The sequence below is a fragment of the Oncorhynchus gorbuscha genome, linkage group LG16, assembly GCF_021184085.1.
Source record: "Oncorhynchus gorbuscha isolate QuinsamMale2020 ecotype Even-year linkage group LG16, OgorEven_v1.0, whole genome shotgun sequence".
Classification (NCBI taxonomy): domain Eukaryota; kingdom Metazoa; phylum Chordata; class Actinopteri; order Salmoniformes; family Salmonidae; genus Oncorhynchus; species Oncorhynchus gorbuscha.
This window is the reverse complement of record NC_060188.1, coordinates 51,840,417-51,864,635: the sequence shown is the minus strand read 5'-3', so window position 1 is coordinate 51,864,635 and position 24,219 is coordinate 51,840,417. Positions and strand designations below refer to the sequence as shown.

At 42.0% G+C, this 24,219-nt stretch overlaps 2 protein-coding genes across 4 annotated transcripts; one reads left to right on the top strand and one right to left on the bottom strand.

The window, feature by feature from the left end:
• Positions 1–14,292: 14,292 nt before the first annotated feature.
• Positions 14,293–16,186, top strand: LOC124000623 (thymosin beta-11-like). Its single transcript, XM_046307137.1, has 3 exons — positions 14,293–14,442; positions 15,065–15,169; positions 15,912–16,186. Exons 2-3 carry the CDS (start codon positions 15,070–15,072, stop codon positions 15,947–15,949), a joined length of 138 nt encoding a protein of 45 aa, XP_046163093.1. The 5' UTR covers positions 14,293–14,442; positions 15,065–15,069; the 3' UTR covers positions 15,950–16,186.
• Positions 16,187–17,576: 1,390 nt separating this feature from the next.
• Positions 17,577–22,771, bottom strand: LOC124000146 (heterogeneous nuclear ribonucleoprotein A/B-like). Of its 3 annotated transcripts, none has more exons than XM_046306322.1 (9): positions 22,623–22,771; positions 21,895–22,145; positions 20,954–21,122; positions 20,713–20,871; positions 20,456–20,611; positions 19,343–19,463; positions 18,890–19,048; positions 18,716–18,801; positions 17,577–18,167 (listed from the first exon to the last, which is right to left on the bottom strand). In XM_046306322.1, the coding sequence occupies exons 2-8, from the start codon at positions 22,134–22,136 to the stop codon at positions 18,731–18,733; spliced, it is 1,077 nt and encodes a 358-aa protein (XP_046162278.1). In that variant the 5' UTR covers positions 22,137–22,145; positions 22,623–22,771; the 3' UTR covers positions 17,577–18,167; positions 18,716–18,730. The 3 variants fall into 3 exon arrangements, with proteins under 3 accessions (XP_046162278.1, XP_046162279.1, XP_046162280.1); XM_046306323.1 differs by having other exon boundaries at positions 20,480–20,611; XM_046306324.1 differs by lacking the exon at positions 18,716–18,801.
• Between the last annotated feature and the right edge of the window lie 1,448 nt (positions 22,772–24,219).

Below are 24,219 nucleotides of genomic sequence, written 5' to 3'. Positions count from 1 at the left end.
ATTCAGCAAATGTAACAAATAACATTTGATTTGATTTGAATGACTAGGCCTAGGCTAATCCCCAGTGGACAGCCAGTGAAAAATGTAACAGCTGCATAGTGTGGATCCCAGCCTATGGAATAAAAGTTTGAGTTCCTCCCTTCTAAACTCCCCCATGGTATTGTTCTTCATACTGACAAAAACAAGTTTAATAATTATAAATCTTCTTCAGGCTCAGGTCTATATTTCTCCACTTCCTATTTGACTGATGTACCCAAAGTAAACTGCCTGTTACTCAGGCCCAGAAGCCAGGATATGCATATAAGTGGTACCATTTGATAGAAAACACTTTGAGGTTTGTAGAAATGTTAAAATAATGGATGAGACTATAACACATTTGATATGGTAGCCAAAAATCCAAAGTAAAACCAAATTTGAAAAAAAACAATTGAGCCCATGCTCTTTCAACGGAAAGCTATGCAATTCCAGCTCCAATATTGCAATTCCTATGCCTTCCACTAGATGTCAACAGTCTTTGTTCTAGGTTTCAGGCTTGTTTCTTCCCAAACGAGGAAGAATTTTGGGTTTTGGTACAGGGAGTCAGAGTTGGAAATCAGTCTGGTGGGACTTGCCTAATTTAGCTTTTCTATTGAACATACTTCTTTCCGTATGAAAAATGATAGGTACCCCAAAATGTCATTAAACTAAGGTTTGAATAGAAACATACTTTAACCTGTTTAAACATAGTGGGAGCTTTTTGGATTCCTTTCTCTGCAAGTTGAAAGAGTGGATTACTCAAATCGATGGCGCCAACTAAACAGACTTTTTGGGATATAAAGAAGGATTTTATCTAACAAAACGATCATGCATGTTGTTGCTGGGACCCTTGGGATTGGAAATTAGAGGAAGATTTTCAAAAAATAAGTGAATATTTAATCACTTTTTGATTTTACGAAGCCTGTGCTGGTTGAAAAATATCTCGATGTGGGGCGCCGTCCTTAAAAGAAATCGCATGGCATGCTTTCGCAGTAAAGCCTATTGTAAATCGGAAAATGCAGTTAGATTAACAATAATTTAAGCTTTAAAACGATATAAGACACTTGTATGTACCTAGATGTTTAAACACAGAGTCTGTCAGATTTCCAGTCATTCCAGTTAATTTAATACACCTTGATCTTCAAGAATAGGACTTGGAAATATAGATGACCAAATTGTTTTAGCTGAGCATAACCCCAAAACTAAGGGCTAATTAGCCTACTCTGCTGTTCATGATTTTGTTGTCTTGGAGGACTCACAGCTTTGAGTTGAAAAATAAATTCTACTGTCGGATTGACATGCTTTGTGCACTAACAAAAAGTGCTATTTTTAACGTTTTTATTGGTGACTTTTTTGATATCTCAAATAATAATTTGCAGATGTTGAAGTCTGTCAAAGGTGCACAATTTTGAGCATGTGTCAGTTAGGCCTATGCAATTTTTTAAAATCATGCCTAATTAGATTGAGAAAAAAAACACCACTCATGGTCTTCTTAATTAGGGCTAGGCGTCCCGTCAGCTGGACACCTGCCGACAACTTCCGGTGAAATTGGAGGGCACTGTCACGCCCTGACCATAGATATCTTTGTTTATTATGTGGTGTGTTTTGTCTTGGGGTTTTAGTAGGTATTGGGATTGTGGCTTAGTAGGGTTATCTAGAAAAGTCTATGGTTGCCTGAAGTGGTTCTCAATCAGAGGCAGCTGTTTATCGTTGTCTCTGATTGGGGACCATATTTAGGATAGCCATATTCCTTGGGTATTTCGTGGGTTATTGTCTATGGTTAGTTGCATGTCAGCATTCGTTTTATATATATATATATATATATATATATATATATATATATATATATATTCACGTTTGTTTAAGTGTTATTCGTTTTCATTAAAGAAGAATGTATTCATATCACGCAGCGCTTTGGTCTCCTCTATACGATGAAAGTGACAGGCAAATAAATAATTGTAAAAATTATGGATATTATAAAGGTGTACAGCAATTTTGAGAACAAACAGAAACACAGGCACCGTTCAATCGAACTTGGAAAAAAGAGAGGACTTGACCACTGCGCACATAAAAGTGACAGTTTTTTTTGAGTGACTGGGAGCTTACCACGTGCTCAAACTCTCGCGAGCAGGCGATTCTCACAATGAGAAGCCCCATTGAAAGCTGAGATCACGCTGAACATGTGGAGACTGTTCCTGGCGCTGTAACTGTTTGGGGAGGGTGTTTGCGATGACGTCAAAGGTGGGCCAACTTTTCAGATGAGAAGAGATAGTTTGGGAGAATGCATATTTTGAGAGTTCTGCTTTACATAGAGACAAAATTTAAACGGTTTTAAAAGCTTTAGAGTGTTTTCTATTCAATAATATTTTTTATTTGCATATATTAGCAACTTTTGACAAAAAATAATTATGTTTACTATGGGCACGCAATTACTCCAGCGGGGGCAGTAGATCAAGGTGTATTAAATTAACTGGAATGACTGGAAATCTGACAGACTCTGTGTTTAATGTAAAGATATAGCCTAATCGTATAATTATCTGTAGTATAAAGCAATAGGCTAGAAGAAGCCTACATAACCAACCCATAAAGTAAAATGCAGCATCCATTTATGTCCAGCTATGTATATTCTAACATTGATTTATCCTGCAATAGATGGAAAAATATTCTAATGCCTGTTAAGCAGGTTGCTGTTTATTGGGATGAGTCTTGTCTCTTGAGGCAGAATTGAGAGATTTCCACAAGATGGGCCAGCTGTAAATAAAAAATGGCTATATTGTCAAAATATATGAAAACATTGACCTATCAATGTGCTTGATTGGTAGGTTACACTATATTTAGGTACCTCAGAAGACTGCCTGAGACACCTTTGCTATTTGTCTCTGTACTCAATAAATAGTGAAACACTCTTTGTGATGGTGTTCTTTGTTCGAATGTCTATGCATGAAACATACATTATGGAAAACATGTCTCACACTCAGTCATAGGTAGTAGAATAATTAATGGATTGACATGTTTTTGGCACATTTGTCTTCTAGAAGGTTAGTAGGAAAGTTATTTATATATATATGTCGTGTCTTTACTATCATTAAATGAAGACTTTTTATCAAAGATTCTCTGTAATTAGTATTATGCGATTAAACTGATTAATCATGTAACTGCAATTAACTAGGAAGTCAGGGCACCAAGGAAAATATTCAGATTACAAAGTTATAATTTCCTAATATAACCTTTCAGATATTTGATATCTGATCAATTAGTCTTCGAATTAATGAATGATTTACTTTACCTCACGTTAGTCTCATTCCAAACGTCGCAAATTGTTGGTTATCTGCACGAACCCAGTCTTCACTATGAGTCATCCATACATCAATTGTCTTAAATCATTGATTTACGAACAAATTAATTCACAGAAATGCATAAACAAACAGTAGATAGTAACAAAGAAAGGATAACGGAGTTTCCCCAGTGGGATAAACCGGTATCGCGGCGTGGTGGACAAAAAGCGAAGTGGGGGTCAACTGAGATGAAACACTACAAAGTTGATAATTATAACAATTTAAATGCTAATCCTTTGCACCTGAACGCTCACTGATTCGGGAACAATTGCAATCAATATATATAATTACGCTCAGTGTGTCGTCGGGATCTTTGTTGAAAAGTTTGTTTCTGTTGGAGAGTTTTCGTCCTCTCTCTCTCTCTCTCTCTCTCTCTCTCTCTCTCTCTCTCTCTCTCTCTCTCTCTGTCATGGTTAGAGTGGTTTTGTTCAGAGTGACATTCATTCATTTTGTTATAGAATAGTTGTTTCGGCGGTTGTCGTTCTTCTGTATATATATAAATATATATATATAACCTTTATTTAACTAGGCAAGTCAGTTAAGAACAAATTCTTATTTACAATGACGGCCTAGGAACAGTAATATACTCACATTCACTGAACATTTACTATTTAAAACTCAAACAACACTTTTTCTATAATCCTACAGGCTCTTTATAATTTTCCATACTTTATATTCCAATGCATCCAATGGTATGGTATTGGGCAGATGGTTATCTTATTGCAGAGCAGATTGTTTTGCAAGGTACAGCATGCTACATGTGTAGGCTATGCCATATGTTTTGGCTAATATGCATATGCAGCTGTCGTTTTTAAACCTCCATTATTGCATACATGACACATATCTTTCTATCTACATGCTTTTATTTGGGTTTCTATGAAAATAATGTGATTGAATGTTTCTTTAAGCCAGCAGCGTGTTACTTGAAATGAGACAATCATCCCAAATTCACTGACTTAAAGATAGCCAATGAAACACTAGCTTCCTGAGCAACATATTGATGTTTACAGTATTTTTTTGTTTTTATTTTACCTTTATTGTCACACCCTGACCTTAGAGAGCCTTTTCATGTCTCTATTTGGTTTGGTCAGGGTGTGATTTGGGGTGGGCATTCTATGATTTGTTTTCTATGATTTTGTGTTTCTATGTTTTGGCTGAGTAAGGTTCTGAATTGATTGGGAACCATACTTAGGTAGCCCTTTTTCCCTCCTTTCGTTGTGGGTAGTTAACTTAGTTTGTGGCACTAATGAATGCCCTGTAAGCTTCACGGTTGTTTTTTCATTTGTTGTTTTGTTGGTGACATTTTGAAATAAAAAGGAAAATGTACGCTCACCACGCTGCACCTTGGTCTTCTTCTAGCAACGGTCATGACAGAACTACCCACCACCAAAGGACCAAGCAGCGTGGTAAAGAGGACTCCTGGACATGGGAGGAGATCCTGGACGGAAAGGGACCCTGGACGCAGGCCGGGGAGTATCGCCGTCCGAGGGAGGAGATGGGGGCAGCTACGGCAGAGAGGGGGCTATATGAGGAGGCAAGTCGGTGAAGCAGGCATGAGAGGCAGCCCCCAAAAAATTTTTGGTGAGGCACACGGGGAGATTGGCGAAGTCAGAGTTTAGACCTGAGCCAACTCCCCGTGCTTACCGTGGGGAGCATGTGACTGGTCAGGCACCGTGTTATGGGGTGATACGCACGGTGTCTCGAGTGAGCATTCACAGGCCGGTGTGCTCTGTGCCAGCGTCCCGCATTTGCCGGGTGGAAGTGGGCATCCAGCCAGAACGGGTTGTGCCAACTCTGCGCTCGAGACCGCCAGTGCGCATTCACGGCCCAGTGTATCCGATGTCCGCCCCATGCACCAGGCCTCATTTGTGTCTCTCCAGCCCGGTGAGTCCTGTGCCTGCTTCAAGGACCAGGCCTCCTGTGTGTCTCCCCAGCCTGGTGAGTCCTGTGACTGTGCCCAGGAAGAAGCCTCCAGTGATGATCTATGGCAAGAAGCCTCCAGTGATGATCTATGGCAAGAAGCCTCCAGTGATGATCCATGGCAAGAAGCCTCCAGTGATGATCCATGGCACGAAGCTTTTGATTTGCACGAAGATTTGATATTGCAACCTTTTGGTTACTAGTCCAACCACTAGCCTAGCCGCCCATTAGCTGGCTAGGCTAGTCAACTGTAACATTGACTCTCTTCATATGATCAAGACCATATGATCAAGACCATACCGCATATGTCAAGTGCACTCAAACAGATATTTATCTTATTTCAGTCTGTGAGCTGACATTTGTTCCTCTTAACACACTGACAGCTGATCAGAGGCTGTGATTACATCTTAGAAGCAGGCCATTGGCTGCCTTCATCATGAGCGGTAATTATGGGAGCTCTGATTGGTTTAGCAGTTTGCAAATTTGCATGAGCAGACAGTGTTGAAATTGACTTTTTCTGAAAAAGAATTGTAATAATTGAACATGCCCACAAATTTTACAGCAAAAAAATATTGTACAAAAATCAGCTCCTCCCTCCACGTATATTGATCAACTTTTTGGTGTGGGCCCTTTCTATGTTGATAGCTAAAAAATAAGAGCACCCCTTATTAAGCTAGGATGGAGTCTGTCACTCTTCAGCAGGACAGGCTTGGTCCTGTTTGTGGGTAGTTCCAGAAAGGAGGGGCAGAAAAAAAGTTTTCAACCAGCGATTGAGTTGACTTGGAGGGGGTCAGGGACAATTACTGGAGCTCATCACTCCCCCTAACTGGGAGGGGGCCAGAGACAATTACTGATTGCTGACAAATTTTATTACATAAATGACATGCTGCTCTTGGTGACCTCTGACTGTTTCATCCTAACATTATTGGTGCCAATGTGGATAACAGTATCCCCTATACTCTCTGCAGTTGCCAGCACAGATTCAGATTAGCCCCTATGTCAGTAGCTTTGCCCCCTGGTAAACAATTTATGATCGCTGGATGATTCTTTTTAAGTCTAATATGACGGGTAATGGAGTCCAAAATGACTAGGGTCTTACATCTTTCAGAGCTAATGGCGAGAGGCTTCTGCGGCTCAGACCCCGTAACTGGTGGAGGAAAGATCTGAGAAGGCTTAGGCTCTGACTCCCCGGTTGAAAGCTTCGGCTGAAAGAATGACACAGGTTCTGGCAGCGGAGACTACTACCTGTACTTACTGGTGGCACAGATGCTGTTTTATCTTTTCCTACACTTAATTTGTGCTTGCCTAATTTAATCAGCAACTGTACAACTGCAATAAAAGAAAGCATAATGTTACTTAGCTACATCTGGTGGAGGTCCTGCAGATCCGTGTCCACATAAAGCGTCCAAAATAAAAATGATTAATCGGTAGTGATGTTTCAGACAAGTGGACTGTCCAGTACTTACTGTTCGCCTACGCGACAGCTAGCAGTGAGGGAGATGATGGCTGCCTTGCCTATCATGAATAAAGTCAGGGCGCGTAACGTTATTCCAACTTGGAAAATTGTTTGAGGCGCAATATAGTAGTGTTCATTTGTCAGGTTGTTTTTTCTCGATAGCTTTGTTCAGTTCATGGGATGAAAGCACCAAATTATGTAGACAGGTCCAAATGTGCACAGTTTACCCCAGGCAACACCCACACAACATGTTTGGCAATATGCATGCGCAAAAAATGTAATCGACTGAAGTTACTTCAAGCTAGGCAAAGCAGTGACAGTGACACCAAAGCAGTGACAGTGACACCAAAGCAGTGACACCTTGTCCATTAAAAGTCACTGGAGTCAGGAAAGGCAGCATGCGTCAAGGATTTGAATGGTTTTGAGTGGATGTAAAGAAAGGTATGAATTTCCTGGCACCTTCCCTCAGGTTTTGATGCAGTTTTAGCACATTTAGAGATTTTTTTTGCATAAAACCAACAGAATCATTGAGAATTTTTATAGAACTGCATTTTTTATTTGGCTTTTCATAACAGTTTTTTTATTCGATTATCACAGGTTAAGTATTGCCTACCCTGCATACTCAGACTGCATGTCACTGGTGTAATCTCACATCAGCACATGTTGACCACTGCTCAGTTTATGTAGCCAACAGAAAACAACAATGAACCTGCTCACTCTCTGTCCAAACACAGAGCTGTCTTGCAGCAGGATATCATATAAAGCACCTGGTCGCCAGTTCCAGGAGTGGTAGAAGCCTGGTAAGATCATGGGTGTACTCTCTGGATTACACTACTGTATTTTATTTCCTGTTTCAGGGGAAAGAGCAGTGCATTCCTTTGATGTGAAAGTAAGTTGCGCCTGTAACCATGAGGGGAAAAATATTTCCCCTTTCTGTAGCCCCCACTCCCAGGATGTTAGTGAGTACTGTGGATGCCGGCTGCTGTGAAATAGGACAGAAAGTAGTTGATCAGTAAGCTAGAGAGCCGACAGCGACAGTATATCTCGGCAGGAGCTCTGTGAAGGCCCATACAGGTTTTGGATTCATAAACTTCTGATTCAAAGATGTCTCACTAACTCACTCTCTCTTCCTCACCCCAACCTTCTCGCTCTTTTTTCTCTTTCTCTCTCGATCTGTTCTCTGATTTTTGCTTTCAGTCATCTCATTCTCTCAGACTCACACCTTAGGGAGCCTGGAAAACCTTTTTCCAAAACAATGACTCTGGGGAGGTATTTTTCCAGATGCTGTCACAGACTATTCCCCTGTGACCATGCATAGAACATATTGACCTTTTACGTCATTCAATAGTAACTCCCAATAGAGACAAACACTGCAAAATAATAGGTTAATTCTAGGTTAGGGCCAATTCAGTTAAATTTCTCTAATGAATAGGAGTAAAGTCAACTAATCCTTGTCAATCTGCTTAGATTTTGTTTTCTCATGTATTGTGTTCGTTGCAACTCTCCTCAGCTCATCTGGTCCATGTTAAGTTATGCAGAATCGAATATTCAGCCAGGAGTTAGGGAGTTAGGGCTTCTTAATCACACTGATGGAGAGATAATATAATCAAATAAACATAGTTCACTAAATCAACCATAGCTCATTATCACTGTCAGGATTGATGGCGGGAAGAACTTTTCTCTCATCAAAATGATGAATAAGTGCCCACACAGTATGAGGATGTAATGGAGATTAACTTTACAATAGCAGTGTGAACAGAATGCTCACAAGCCAGGGCAGGAAAATCACCCCAGCAACGTTAACCGAAAGATCGAGGGAGAGAGCGGGAGAATGAGAGAGGGGGTAGAGAGCGAGAGAGTGGGGCGTTAATGGCAGGAACTATGTGATTTGTCAGCCAGTGAGGAAAGTCTCGAAGGAGAATTAAGCTTCGGTGCTTATGTAAGCCGCCTCCACAAGCGCGGAGAATTTATGTAACAGGAAGGGAGAATGCACCTTCTCACAGAGAGAGCTCAGCGGGAGAGGAGGGAAATGTCTGGCACAGCGCCTACCACAGCTTCCTGCTTTCTACTCCCCTCCTCCTACAACTAGCACCTGCCGTTAGTCCAGTTACTGTACTGAACCTAAAGCGTGTAGTGCCTCTGCCCTCGGTGAGACCAGACCTGGTCAGTGTGTGTTGACTGCTGTCTCTCTCTCTCTCTCTCTCTCTCTCTCTCTCTCTCTCTCTCTCTCTCTCTCTCTCTCTCTCTCTCTCTCTCTCTCTCTCTCAGCTCCCTTTCCCATTGTCGTGTGTTTCCATCGGTAGGCCTACACTGTTTCCATGACAACAGCTTCATCCTGAGAAGCAGCTCTCTCTCCTGCATCTCCATGGATGGAAGCTATATTGTCTCCTTGGGGATAATAAGGGACAAACTCATGCATTGGTGTAAGCTAACCACAGACTCCTGTCATTGGCGTAAGCTAACCACAGACTCATGTCATTGGCGTAAGCTAACCACAAACTCATGTCATTGGTGTAAGCTAACCACAAACTCATGTCATTGGTGTAAGCTAACCACAGACTCATGTCATTGGTGTAAGCTAACCACAGACTCATGTCATTGGTGTAAGCTAACCACAGACTCATGTAATTTGTGTAAGCTAACCACAGACTCATGTCACTGGTGTAAGCTAACCACAGACTCATGTAATTTGTGTAAGCTAACCACAGACTCATGTAATTTGTGTAAGCTAACCACAGACTCATGTCACTGGTGTAAGCTAACCACCGACTCATGTCATTGGTGTAGCAGTCTGATGTCAACAGTAATGGGGGGTGGTGGCCACTGGAAAAATATGTCTAAGTTGATTTGTCCCCACAGTGAAAAGAACAGTGAGATGGGGACAAACAACACATTCATTGCAAGGACCAATAGTGATATCATTGTCATATGATACTACTGCAACATCACAAAACCTTTGATTGTTGTTTAACTCGTTTGACCCTCAAATGGTCAGAGAATAAACCGTTTCCTCAAGAGGCAGTATCATGTTCATCCGGTTGAGTATCTCAGACAGGGGACAGGGGTGGATCACTCTGTCTCAACCATGGTGATTAATGCTCTCTAGATGGAGTGCTTACTAATGTGGGATCTAAGGGTGGAGGGTGACTGGCGGTGCGTAGGAAGTGGGGAACATCGCCTTGCTCTGTTGAGCACAGCTGCGACACGTCAAGCGCATTCCGCTCCGAGGAGATGGAGAGAAAAAATAAGGGCAAGAAAGGGGGGCACCGATTTGTGCACTGATGTGAGATGTGCCTATAATCTCTGAACAAACCCTCTGGGCTTTTATGTTCAAACCTTAGGAATCTGTGTGTGTAGGTGTGTGTGTGTGTGTGTGTGTATGTGTGCGTTCTGCATAATTCTCAAAGTTCCATGCACTATAGGCACTTCAATTTCCATCCATTCCAGGCTGACGCTCTCCCTTCTTTTGCCATTTTCATGAAACCACTCACAACACTCAGTGACAAATTCAAAATACGAGTGACTCAGTACAAAGTTGCATCACGGCCATCACAGTGTGTAGAGTACAATACTAATAGTATGTCTGTATTCCTCATCATGTCAGCTTTGTGTCCGGTCTAACGGTCTAATGGGGCAAACATGAGATTCTACCTCTAACAGTTGTGGGATGCTGTGTCTTGCAGTTTCACTTTCAAAGGGTCAACAGACAGCCAGTTATTTTCATGAGAAGGGCAGTACTAACTAAACTACAGAATAGAAAACAAAAATAACTATTTCTGCATGGACTACAGTGTGTCTCTTCACCTGTTATTGAATCCTTATTGTCATCCCCTCAAGGTTACCTCTTCACAAACATTTCATACACTGTCTGACTGAGCAGATAGCAATATTTGTAATACTATTCTGAATGCAAATGTTTTCTGTCCTCTCAAATCCCCCCCATTAACAGGATGCTCAGGATGAAGTGGGCCTGTGTGACTAGAAGTGGTCTGCAGAGCTCACTCTCTCTCTCTCTCTCTCTCTCTCCCCCTCTCTCTCTCTCTCCCCCTCTCTCTCTCTCTCTCCCTCTCTCTATCTCTCTCTCTCTCTCGACAGTGAAGGATTTGGTGAAGAGTGGTAACAGGGTCAACCAGGTTGTCTGAGTGTGTCTGACTGACGCAGACATTGAGTAATGCAGAGTGCAAGAAGTAGGGATAGAATTTTGGACACAAAATCTGAAGTTATGTTAGTTAGTGCAGAGCATAACTAAAAATGATTTACACTGCTCTCTAGTGGACAGATATGAAAACTGCTTGACAAAAATACATTGATGGTATGACAGCAGGGCTGGCTCTAGCCTTTTGGGGGAGCTAAGCTAGATTTGGTTGGCCCCCCTTTTGACTGCGGAGACATAAAATTACATTTTAAAGTACATTTCCTGCAATTCTACTAATTTTGCCATTACTTATGCCATGTTAATATCTGAGTGAGAGTGACTAACAAAATCAATGGGGGGCTCCATGGAGGTCAGGGCCACTGGGTACCTGGTCGGTATTCGGCCATGATTACGACAAGTTTAGATCACTGGCTACACTAATTTAGCCATGTTTAGCTGACATGGCTAATTGAGTGACTGTCAGTGAATGACATAGCAAGAGAAAATACACCTGGTCTATTCTACTATTCTAACTCTTAGCAGTAAGTTGAGACTGACTGAGTTCCTAATTATTTTTCTTTTCAACACTTATGTTACTTATGCCTGGAGCCAGCCCTGTATGACAGTTTTACCAGATTTTCACCAGACATGAGGCTTGGCATTCAGGCCAAATAGTTCAATCTTGGTTTCATCAGACCAAAGAATCTTGTTTCTCATGGTCTAAGAGTCTTTAGGTGCCTTTTGGCAGACTCCAAGCGGGCTGTCATGTGCCTTATACTGAGGAGTGGCCTCCGTCTGGCCACTCTACCATAAAACCCTGATTGGTGGAGTGCTGCAGAGATGGTTGTCCTTCTGAAAGGTTCTCTCATCTCCACAGAGGAACTCTAGAGCTCTGTCAGAGTGACCATCGGGTTCTTGGTCACCTCCCTAACCAAGGCCCCTCTCCCCCGATTTCTCATTTTGTCTGGGCGGCCAGCTCTTGGAGGTTCCAAACGTCTTCCATTTAAGAATGATGGATGCCACTGTGTTCTTGGGGACGGACCTTCAATGCTGCATAAATGTTTTTGTACCCTTCCCCAAATCTGTGCCTCGACACAATCCTGTCTCTGAGCTAGCTCTACAGACAATTCCTTCGACCTCATGGCTTGGTTTTCGTTCTCATATCTGTGGGACCTTATATAGACTGGTGAGTGCCATTCCATAACATGTCCAATCAATTTAATTTACCACAGGTGGACTCCAGTTGAAGAACGTTTTAGAAACATCTCAAGGATGATCAATGAAAAAAGGATGCACCAATTTCGAGTCTCATGGCAAAGGGTCTGAATACTTATGTAAATATTCTGTTTTTTATACATTCGCAAACATTTCTAAAAAAAAACATGTTTTGCTTTTTTATGGGGTACTGTGTGTCGATTGCTGAGGACATTTTTCTTTATCTTATCCATTTTAGAATAAGGCTGTAATGTCACAAAATGTGGAAAAAATCAAGGGGTCTGAATCATTTCTAAAGGCACCGTATGATCAAACACACTGCCAAAGTGAAACGATACTCAGACAGATGCAGCCCTCAGTTCACCTGATCAGACATACAGACCAGGGTTAAGTGAGTCTGTTGGTAGGAGGCCTAAATACATGTGGCAGGGCTTTACTCACACTAATATTTAATGTGCTCTGACTCCATCTAATGGTGAAGATGACATTTCCCCATAAACACCATCAGTGATGATCATGAAGTGTATGGACAACGCATTTGAAATGTCTCTTTTTTCAGACATATTTGGATATTCATATTGACTGCAGGCCTAACTATAACATTTCAATTGGCCATGCGTTATGTGGACCCTTCAGGAGTTTGTCGGCATCTAACGTAGGCATACTATTGTTAAATAATGTAACAATGTCATGAAACTGAGAGGTCTCTGTCATATTGGCATCGACCACCTCAAAACACTAACGGAATGTGTCCCAACCCAGCCTGCCCCACCCCAGCTTAACAGAGACCCTGGACCCTGTCAACAGCTGTGTGTGTCTGATTAACTGAGACCTCTTGTTCTTATTGACTAGCCAGGATGCAGTAGCCTGGTCCCAGATCTGTTTGTGCTGTTGCCTACGCCATTGTCATTACCAAGCATGACAATTCCATAAGGAGTTGGCAAGAGAGCAGAAACAGACTGCCACCCAGGCTAAGGGTGCAGCTGTCAGACAAAGAATCACCATGCGTCTAATGTGCCAGAGCCCCTCTTCATGTGTGCAGCACAGAGGCTGACGACAGAATGTAGGCCCCTCTATCTTGAGCAGCCATACAGTTGACCAGGAATGAGGAGAATGAATATTGCTATTTGTCCATCTGCTCAAAGAAATCCGTCTTCATCTCCAGCTGATTCCACATTGTCTCAGCGTGTGCATATTTATTTTGGATGTATCACAGTATATTTCTATGGATTTTCAGAATAAATGTCTTTGAAACCTTGCCCCTTGCCAGTCTGACGGAAAAGCACAGTATACACTGAAGTCATTAGATGAGACGACACACAACAAATGGCAGAGGTGAAGATCTGCAAATCTAACAGGCAGGACTGATCCTTGTATGTTTCCCACCAGACTACATGCCCCTTGACGAAGTTCTGTTGCTTTAAAACTAACTCATATCAGCATTGACTGCGTCTTTTAAAAATCATGATGTTCATCCATTACATAATTGCCTTTTATCCCCAACATAATGCAGCCTAATATATTTCCTATCAGTGTGGAATCAGCAGTTTTACTCTGGAAGCTGCTGCTACCCCTCCTACTACGTGGCATGAATATTTCATGATGTGTCAAGAGAGAGAGAAAAGAGAGAGAGAAGAGAGAGAGAGAGAGAGAGAGAGAGAGAGAGAGAGAGAGAGAGAGAGAGAGAGAGAGAGAGAGAGAGAGAGAGAGGATAGAGAGATGGACAGTAGAGAGAGCAAAGGTAGAGAGAGGGTGTAGAGAGAGGTAGAGGGAGAGAGGGTAGAGAGAGGGTGTAGAGCGAGGGTAGCGAGAGAGAGGGTAGAGAGAGAGTAGAGTGTAGAGAGAGAGAGCGAGAGAGTAGAGAGAGAGGGTAGAGAGAGTGTTTAGAGAGAGAGGATATAGAGAGAGGGTAGAGAGAGTGTAGAGAGAGAGGGGGTAGAGAGAGAGGGTAGAGAGAGGGTAGAGAAAGAGAGAGTGTGTAGAGAGAGAGGGTAGAGAGAGTGTAGAGAGTGTAGAGAGAGGGTGTAGGATAGAGAGGAGGGTAGAGAGAGAGAGAGAGAGGGGTAGAGAGAGAGAGAGAGAGAGAGAGAGAGGGTAGAGAGAGAGAGTGTGTAGAGAGAGAGGGTAGAGAGAGTGTAGAGAGAGGGTGTAGAGAGAGGAGAGAGAGAGAGTGTGTGTAGAGAGAGAGGGTAGAGCGAGAGAGTGTAGAGAGAGAGAGGGTAGAGATGGAGAGAGAGAGATCAATAGCCCCCTTCCCTGCCCACACCCTGCAGGAGGTACACACGCAGTGTCAGACGCAGCTCTGGACCACTCATAGACAGACACAGGCACGTGTAGCTTTTGGACACCGCACACCCTGCTCTACGGTAAGACATTCTCTGCATTAGATCTGTAGCTTCATATATTACATGTATGTCATATATATTCCATCTGTGTCTACATGTCATGCCATATCTACTACAGTCCATGTGTCACCCTTTTACTAGGATGATAAAGACAGTTACTATACGTGCCACAGTAGGCTGGCTAGTAAACAGCATTATCCAAAAAGACAGTGATTGTTTTAGGATATTACCACTATACTGTAATATGATAGGGCACTTATTCTCAATCATTTGTCCTAGCACTCCCTGGGTGGAAGTGGAGCACATGCAACAGGACTGGATTTACAAGGAGGATGAGGGGTAGAAAGGGGGGAGAGAATGAAGGATGAGTACATGGGAGAACAAAGGCCAAGCCCAACAATACATGGAGGGTCTAAGGGGTGGGCATTAGTGATCAGAGAATAACACTAATCCATGAAAATCTTACAACAGCTGTCCTTCACACCCACATACACACACGGGTAGCAGTCTTGAAACCCTGTTTGGCTGAAACTATTATGAGTAATGTTTCATTCTAAGGCGTGTCCTTACTCATAGCCATTCGGATGGAAACATATTGATAGCAACTACTGTGTCTCATTTGCATCTCCCTCTTCATTTACAGCTATCATGTCTGACAAACCCAATATGAGAGAAATCTCCAGCTTTGACAAGACAAAGCTGAAGAAGACGGAGACCAGAGTAAAGAACCCATTGCCAACCAAAGAAAGTGAGTGAATCTTGTCCATCTAGCTCTGTGATGAATCTGCTTGAGGTAGGGCTCAGCCCTTTAAGGTGTTCCATGGGCTGTCAGATCAATCTTATTGCTGGCATCTCTCCCTAGCAACAGATGACCAGGCAAGAAGATGGGCCATTTACTACCCATCCATGCAAGAACTGTGCATGTAACTGTGTAACTGTGTGTTCAGGGGAGGGGTTTTCTTTAAATTGATTAACAAAGGAAATGCAAATATGTGAGATTAACCATAGCGTTAAACACAGATGCTGTATAAAAGACACCTTGTACTGTACACTGGCCCAAAGGGGGAGGGGTGTTCTCTCAATTTAAATACATTTTACATGGTGACAGCATGAGTCAATATCTGTGCTTCACTCAAGAACTGTAATCTGGAGAGGTGGTTTTATTAGTCAGGAGCTGTAGGCCATCACACTCAACCACAGGAGGTTGGTGGCACCTTACTTGGGTAGGATGGGCTTGTGGTAATGGCTAGAGCGGAATAGGTGGAATGGTATCAAATACATCAAACACATGGTTTCCAGGTGTTTCATGCCATTCCATTTTCTCCATTACAGCCATTCTTATGAGCTGTCCTCCCCTCAGCAGCCCCCACTGTACTCAAACATTTTGCTTTGATCATTGGATCATCCAATAATAGAAATATGCATAGAAATGAATATCTGAGATAGCCTTTTTCTTCAAAAAGGGTTTAACATTTGTTTCCATGTTGTAGCAATCGACCAAGAGAGGAAACGAGAGCCATCGCCTTGACCAGAGGAAGAGGTGTTTCCACCCAGCTACTTTAATTTGATTCTCTGACCTCCATCTGTCAAGAACCATAACTATGAAGGGAGAACAGGACCTTGACTTTTATCACACTGGTGCTCAACGAAATTGTAAAATGAGGGGTATTAGGATTGGTTGCTAGTCAGAGGATGTTTTCGAAACACTTACTGCTCAATGTTTTGTATGTCTCTTAAGTCAGAGTAATAAAATATGACAAAAATATTTTTGGGTTGTGTACATTCAAGTAGACTACAGGCCTAAACACAAGTCGCCAAGACTCCAAAGGTACAATGGTGCCACAGCCACACTCGCAGATATTTATCAGAATATTGAGGTATACTATCCTCTTCAAAGCTAGTCACATTTCCCAAAACCTCGAGAATAGCAGCTGCCGTTCAATAAACTTTGATTAGTTGCTAGCCTGGGTGCAAGTCTCTGTTATCCTTAAGGAATTTGCTTCAGTTGACAATGAACAGCTCCAGGGAAATTAGTTATAACCTACCTCATGTTTTTCAAGCCATATTAGCAGTTTAATTACATGCAATACTGCTGATTTACAATGTGAAATGAAAAGGACATTTCTGCCCAGTTTCGAACCAGTGTGGTGACAATGGTTTCTCAGAACCGATGGCTTCTATGGTTGTGGCTAGATGGCGTACAGCTACGGACCAAGTGCTGCATGTTTCAGTTGCATCCGGGACAACTGCTTCATTTTAGTAAAGCCTAACCTAGTTCTCCTTACCTGCCATATTCAGTATCCTATCAGGCTACAAAAACTCAAGCTATCAATCAGGTCCAAGAAACCAGTCATCACCACCAGGGACCTGCAAAACCACTGAAGACTAAGTGGGCCCGTACGGAATCAACTCAGATTGGCGCCAGTGAAATGACATAAGACATATTAAATTCCTAGCGTGAGTGCCAGTTTGTGCCATCATGCCAAACAAAAATTGTTTTGCTTGACAATGAGCAATGGTGTTGGCAAGAGCACAAACAGACCTGGGACCAGGCTGTAGGAGACAGACCTGGGACCAGGCTGTCAAAATCACACATCAGAATATATATTTTTTTTTTACTATGCCGTGAAAGATCCTTTTCAGTGCAATTAAACTAGTGCATGGAAATGTTTTACACACAATACATGTAGAATGCTACTGTAGAAAAGATGCTGTAGAGCTGACATGCACATCTCCATCAACATTACACAGTTGTTTGCCATTACAAACCACTGTCCAATTTAGATGTTGCCCCTCAAACATGTTAGTGAGAATGTCATGTATAACTACACATAGGCTGCTTTTACACAGCTAGCCCAATTCTGATGTTTGGCACCAATTGGTCTTTTGACAATAATTGGCAAAGATCAGAATTGGACTTCCTGTATAAGTAAACACAGCCATAAACAAATCTAATGAAACCAAAATGAGGCATCAAAGAGCAGTCAACCTAGTAAAATACAGCAGGAGACTTTCAGCAACAGTAGGGAAAGGGCAAATAATGGTCTACAAATATGGAATTAATCTCAAATAAAAAATGTCCAAGAAATTATTAAAATGCTAATCAAGCATTAACATTAGACAGTATCTGTAAGTTAAACATTAAAGAGACAAAATTATAAAATCAATTTTATTTCTAACAATTAGCCAAAGACAATGACGTAGCAATATTCTGCAGGCTTTAACTATATTTTCTATAAATGCCACTTAACAGGTCAAAATTAAAATGAATCCAAAATATACTGGTTGGTTCCATCTACAAGTTGACATTCGTAAATGAATTCAGATTTAGGTAAATCCCTTTTACATCATACCCCAATCCCACACTGAATTCCTTGTTGCAAGTCCAGAGCCAGAAAATAAAGTCATCTAGAAACCAGAAAAAAATTACTCAAAATTGGTTTATTTCAAAAGCTCCGACAGCTTCTGATTCTCATGTAAATCCAGTCGACATGTAAAATACAACCATACAATACATTAGATTCAAAAAAGGTACCAAAAAGTACAGTAAAAATAACACTTCCATCTCTGGAAATGTGGACCCCCCCAAAAAAGATAAAATAAAAACATGGAAAAGTGGCATTTACTTCTCCAGTTCCTCAGATGGTCTGTACAAATGGAGCATGAATCTCATCCCACAGGAAAGAATCAAGTCCTGCATACTTCTGCCGCGCCCATGGTCTTTCAAATCTGTGTTTACTTGAGTCCTTTAAGAGAGGAGAAAAGGGAATTGTTGCACACCACTTAAGACATGAGCCCACCACCCTGCATCAAAGAGCAAGCAAACAGCTAGGGCAACAAGCATGCAAGAAACAGGGGATGGATTAGAAAGTCAATGCTGCCGGTTAGAGTGGTTATGGCATAGCATTAAGGGAAACAGCAGACATTGTTAAATTTGCTGTGCAGCTTTAAGCAGATAGTCACCCATCTCCCACTCTAGAAAACCCATTGTGGTCCACCGCAACATCAACCCTTATTGATCCAGTAGTGTAGTTGTAGGGGTGCATCTGATGCATATTTTGTGCTGGCAAATTTGAGGGTTTGAGGTTGTGTACTTTCAAAACAAGTTTCCTATCCCCAACAGCACTGTATTTACTTAATCCAATTGATGAAGAGTGGAGTAATTTCATTATAATCTACAATAGCCTTCCCCTGAGCCAGACTGTAAATCTCGGCAAGGAAATTTTTGGGCATCAATGCCACAAATCTAACAGCTATATCGCACCACAATGTTACAAAGCACTAAAATGCATACCTGCACTACATGTGATCAGTATGGCTTGTAGCTACCCTGGTGGCCTCCACGTCTTGGAGTTTTCCCATAGCTTGTATTGCCCTGGTCTGCAGGAATAGAGAGAGAGGACTGAGTGCTTCTGTGCAAAGACAAGTCAAACAATCAGGTAGGCGCTTGCCAGAGGTCTATACTCACTGTAGTCGTAGCCCCCTCCATAATATCCAGCGGAGTAGTCATAGTTGCCGTAACTTCCATAGTTTCCATAGCCCTGCTGCCCACCATAGCCATAGCCCTGGTTGCCATAGCCTTGGCTCCAGTAATTACTATAACCCTGGTTCCCATATTGGTTTTGGCCTGAGGGAAAGAAAATGTGGTTAAGTCAGAAAATAATTTTGCACAAAAATTATAATCCAGATATTTATGGTCCAAGGATGGATGTCCATTAGCAACCCATTTCTCAGATCCTTCCATGCGTTGTGAGCGCAACACCTGTCATGCACCCTTAAAGCTGAGGTCTTCCTGCAGGTACAACCCATTGCACCCTGCCCTTTACTTGAAATGAAACTAGCATTATACAAATACTCTGCATACCTTCGTGATGCCTTAAGTCACTCATAACTACGTCGGACTGCTGTCTTTAATACGCACCACCACGACCCCTGCCTCCCCGGCCTCCTCCATAGCTCCCGCCACCACCACCACCACCACCACGGCCTCCGAACTGCTGCTGCTGGTACACCTCCTTGGGTTGGGCGATTTTGATCTCACACTGGAATTAAATCAAGAAGGATGGTTTAATAATAGATGCGGTAAAGACATGACAGCATGCAGTACAAACACGCAAGACCTATTCACACCCATCTTTTAAGTTGAAGATTTGTAATCTAGTGTCAAGTTCACACTGGACCCCCACTTCAGTCAGGACACTGCAACACAATCCATTTGAACACCGACGTGCAAAAATGAAATGGTGTTTAATTTGGACATAATAATTATAGTAATTTCACACCATGCAAGTGGGTCTGAAACTCTTGCATGCAATGTGCATTTCAGTGAGGAAATGCATGAGCATGGCCCAAAGCATTTCAGGAGGGAATAAACAAATGTACAGACTAAGCAATTAGACAAGTTTGCATTTCACACAAATAAGATTCTTAGCCAGACCGATGTACACTGAACAAAAATTATAAGACGCAACATGTAAAGTACTCATTGCATGAACAGAAATAAAAAGATCACAGAAACATCCCTTAATGTGTGCGCAAATTTGTTTACATTCCTGCATTTGTCCTTTGCCAAGATAATCTATCCACCTGACAGGTATGACATATCAAGAAGCTCATGAAACAGTGTGATCATTACACAGGTGCACCTTGTGCTGGCATCTGCCGACATCTCATATTTCAGCATGATAATACACTGCCCCATGTCGCACGGTTCTGTACACAATTCCAGAAAGCTGAAAATGTCTCGTTCATGGCCTGCACACTCAGAAACCCATTGAAGGTATTTGTAACTAACACATGCATATCCGTATTCCCAGTCATGTGAAATCTATAGATTAGGGCCTAATGAATTTATTTCAATTGACCAACTTCCTTATATGAACTGTAACTGAGTAAAACAGTAGAAATTGTTGCATATTGCATTATATTTTTGTCAGTATAGAATTATAACTACAGCATACACATTAACCCACATATCCCACCATCAACCGTAAGTAAAAAATAAAAATAAAATAGGTTTAAGAAATATACATACAAGGCCTTCCTTTCCGTTTGTTACCTTGGTTCCACAGACATTGTGGAACTTTTTTTCAAGGCATTTTTTAACAGTGGCCTCTTCTTTGAATGTGATGAAGATAAACCCCCTCCTTTTTTTGAACTTCGGGTCCACTGGAAGTTCAATGGATTCAATCTGAAGATGTGAATTATGACACATTTAGAACACTGGAAAATCAATAGCTACTAAAACATACAGGAAGGTCAAGTTGAGGCCATCATAGGACAATGACAAACCTCTCCAAAGGTTCCAAAGTATTCTCTTATGGTCTCCTCTGTGGCTTCTGGGTTTAGGCCACCAACAAAGATCTTCTTGGCTGGTTCCTTCTTCATTGCCATCGCCTTCTTTGGGTCTATCTGCCGTCCATCTAGCCTGTGTTCTTTCTGCTCAAGAACCTACCAGGTTAGAGAAAAGGTTAGTATACAAAGCCCAACTTGTCACAATGTAAAACCATGTCACCTTTCTCATGGCACATACCTTGTCTACACTTGCTGCTTCTTTGAACAAGATGAACCCAAACCCACGTGATCGTCCTGTGTTTGAGTCCATCTTGATGGTACAATCAGTCACCTCTCCAAATTTGGAGAAGTAGTCTTTCAGGTCTTTTTTGCTAGTGTCCCAGCTAAGTCCACCAACAAACATTTTGCTGCAGAGAAACACAGATCAGTAACACACATAGGACAATTCTCATAGGCTGACAATTAAACAGCCACTATAAACATATGTTTTTATATTATTTGAGTTTTAAAAAACTCAAATTACTAGGGACATTGTGGCTTACAAACTTGTACAGGCCAGTAACAGACTGGGTGTTCACACATATTTTGGTGGAAATATAGCTGAGAATTCTCAACTCCACGATATGTACATCACATCTCAAGAGATTGAGACAATGAGTTTTGGTGGAGTGTACCTCCAACTACATCGAATTGGTATCATTTAACGCATACCACATTAGTCCTGTGTAACAACGTCATTTTCTACAGGTGCTGCAATCTGTAGTTTTTGATTACTAAATTGTGTGACCTGTCAAATCACGTCACATAATCTGCGCATGAGTATGAACTTAACTACTTAAAACATGCACTACCAAGCAATAGTTTTATAAATATCAATGATTTAACGCTTACTGTGTATTTGTGCTTGTCATAGTTGTCAGTGAGAGTTGGAACCCAGTTTCTCAACTCCACTCCATTGTAGAGTTGAGAATTCTCAGCTAGTTGAATCACTGCAACTCATAACACTAAATATTTCTGAAAAATGAAATGCTATAACTGAATTCTAGCCAGTTGAAGTTCATCTCCCAAATGGGCTGCACATGGCTCCAAAAATAAATAAAAAATATTTTTTTACCAAGGATGTAACATAAACATAAAGTATGTTACATAAATGTTAAAAACCACCATACAGAAACGTACCCAGCGTCATCCTCGCCTTTACTTGCATTTATCTGTCCCCCCTCTGCCGCTCCGTTCTGCGTGACTCCTTCCTCCACCACAGCCGGTTCCTCTGCCACTGGCTCTCCCTCTACCGTGCAGCTCTGTTCTTGTTCCTCTGCCTCGGGGTGTTCTGTGGACTCTTCTGCGCCATTCAGTTCTTCCTCGGCTTCATTTCCATTTTTAGCAGTCTCCATCAGTTGCTGCTCAGCGTCGTCAGACATAGTGATCGCCTACAGTAGGGGAAAAGAACGTTAGCTAGCAGCCCAAGTTATATGAATAGCATTTCCCGTAGACAACCATGAACATTCAAAAAGTAGGCCCCAATGACTGCCCTGCCATACACTAACCGGCTTCTTGAAGCTTGTTAACATCGGGACAATAACATTTGAGTTGATAACACCACAGCCAAAGTTGAATTGTATTGTACTTTATACGGATACAATCAAACTGTACACATAAACAATTCAAAGGCCTGATATTCTAATATGAACAGATGTATTTAGCAATTACGATAGCTCGCTAATGTTAGCTGGTGATTCTGCTCGTGTTTGCGGCCTGCCAGTGCCTGACTTGACAAACCGAGTTAGCTTGCAATAGCTAATAACGTTAGAGCAGCTATACATTATTTAGCTAGCGCGATACCGAGGGACATACATCGTTGAATCACAACGCAATGAGTGCGAGATAAAAACGAAAATAGCGCTTACTGTTTAAAATGTACGCTGCTATTCAAGATGGATACTCTCCGACTCCGCTAACTCGTGGCAATCTTTATACAACCGGATAGAGTACCACAGTGTTGTCGTCATAATACCCATAAAACCTAGCGGTCAAACACGGAAATGGTTCCAATTGGTTTTTAATCATACATTTTTCCCATAGGAGATTTTTGAATCACTTCAAACAAGGTCTGTGTTTTTGTGTATCAAAGTATAATGTAATGATGGGAAACCAAGGCTTTCTGAAGGCATCGGCATTTTCACCAAATTGTACCGAAAAACGGTTATTTTCTCCGAGCTTCATTATCTGTTCAGAATGCACATTAGTGACACCAGCTTGTCAGCAATAAATAGCAGTTTATGATTATCAGACAGTTTTAGCAAATCAAATCAAATTCTATTTGTCACATGAGCCGAATACAACAGGTGTAGTAGACCTTACAGTGAAATGCTTAAAGCCCTTAACCAACAATGCAGTTAAAAAATAAAAATAAAAACCAAAAAATAAGAATAAGAAAAACAATTAACAAATAATTTAGACCAGCAGTAAAAGAACAATAGCGAGGCTATATACAGAGGGTACTGGTACAGAGTCAATGTGCGGGGGTTAGTCAAGGTAATTGACTTATGCATAGATAATGACAGAGAGTAGCAGCAGCGTAAAAGAGGGGGGTGGCAATGCAAATAGTTTTGCTAGCCATTTGATTAGATGTTCAGGAGTTATGGCTCGGGGGTAGAAGCTGTTTAGAAGCCTCTTGGAACTAGACTTGGCGCTCCGGTATCGCTTGCCATGCGGTAGCCGAGAGAACAATCTATGACTAGGTTGGCTGGAGTGTTCACCAATTTTTAGGGCCTTCCTCCACCGCCTGGTAAAGAGGTCCTGGATGGCAGGAAGGTTGGCCCAGGTGATGTACTGGGCCGTACCCACTAGTGCCTTGCGGTCAGAGGCCGAGCAGTTGCCATACCAGACAGCGATGAAACCAGTCAGGATACTCTCCGTAGCCGTAGAACATTTTGAGGATCTGAGGACCCATGCCAAATCTTTTCAGTCTCCTGAGGGGGAATACGTTTTGTTGTGCCCTCTTCATGACTGTCTTGGTGTGCTTGGACCAGGTTTGTTTGTTGGTGATGTGGACCCCAAGGAACTTGAAGCGCTCAACCTGCTCCACTACAGCCCTGTCGATGAGAATGGGGGCGTGCTCGGTCCTCCTTTTCCTGTGGTCCACAATCATCTCCTTTGTCTTGATCACGTTGAGGGAGAGGTTGCTGTCCTGGCACGACACGGCCAGGTCTCTGACCTCCTCCCTATAGGCTGTCTCGTTGTTGATCAGGCCTACCACGGTTGTGTCATCGGCAAACTGAATGATGGTGTTGGAGTCGTGCCTGGCCGTGCAGTCATGAGTGAACAAGGGAGTACAGGAGGGGACTGAGCACGCACCCCTGAAGGGCCCCCGATATAGAGTACCAGTCACAAGTTGACACACCTACTCATTCCAGGGTTTTTCTTTATTTGTACTATTTTCTACAGTGTAGAATAATAGTGAAGACATCAAAACTATGAAATAACACATTATTTACAGTTGAA

Excerpts from the sequence above, each read along its gene's own strand:
- LOC124000623 (XM_046307137.1), top strand. The coding sequence starts at position 15,070 with ATGTCTGACAAACCCAATATGAGAGAAATCTCCAGCTTTGACAAGACA. Across the intron at positions 15,170-15,911 it reads CCCATTGCCAACCAAAGAAA|CAATCGACCAAGAGAGGAAA; the intron begins GTGAGTGAATCT and ends TCCATGTTGTAG.
- LOC124000146 (XM_046306322.1), bottom strand. The coding sequence starts at position 22,136 with ATGTCTGACGACGCTGAGCAGCAACTGATGGAGACTGCTAAAAATGGA. Across the intron at positions 20,612-20,712 it reads ACTTTGGAACCTTTGGAGAG|ATTGAATCCATTGAACTTCC; the intron begins GTTTGTCATTGT and ends TCACATCTTCAG. Across the intron at positions 19,464-20,455 it reads CAAACGGAAAGGAAGGCCTT|TGTGAGATCAAAATCGCCCA; the intron begins GTATGTATATTT and ends ATTTAATTCCAG.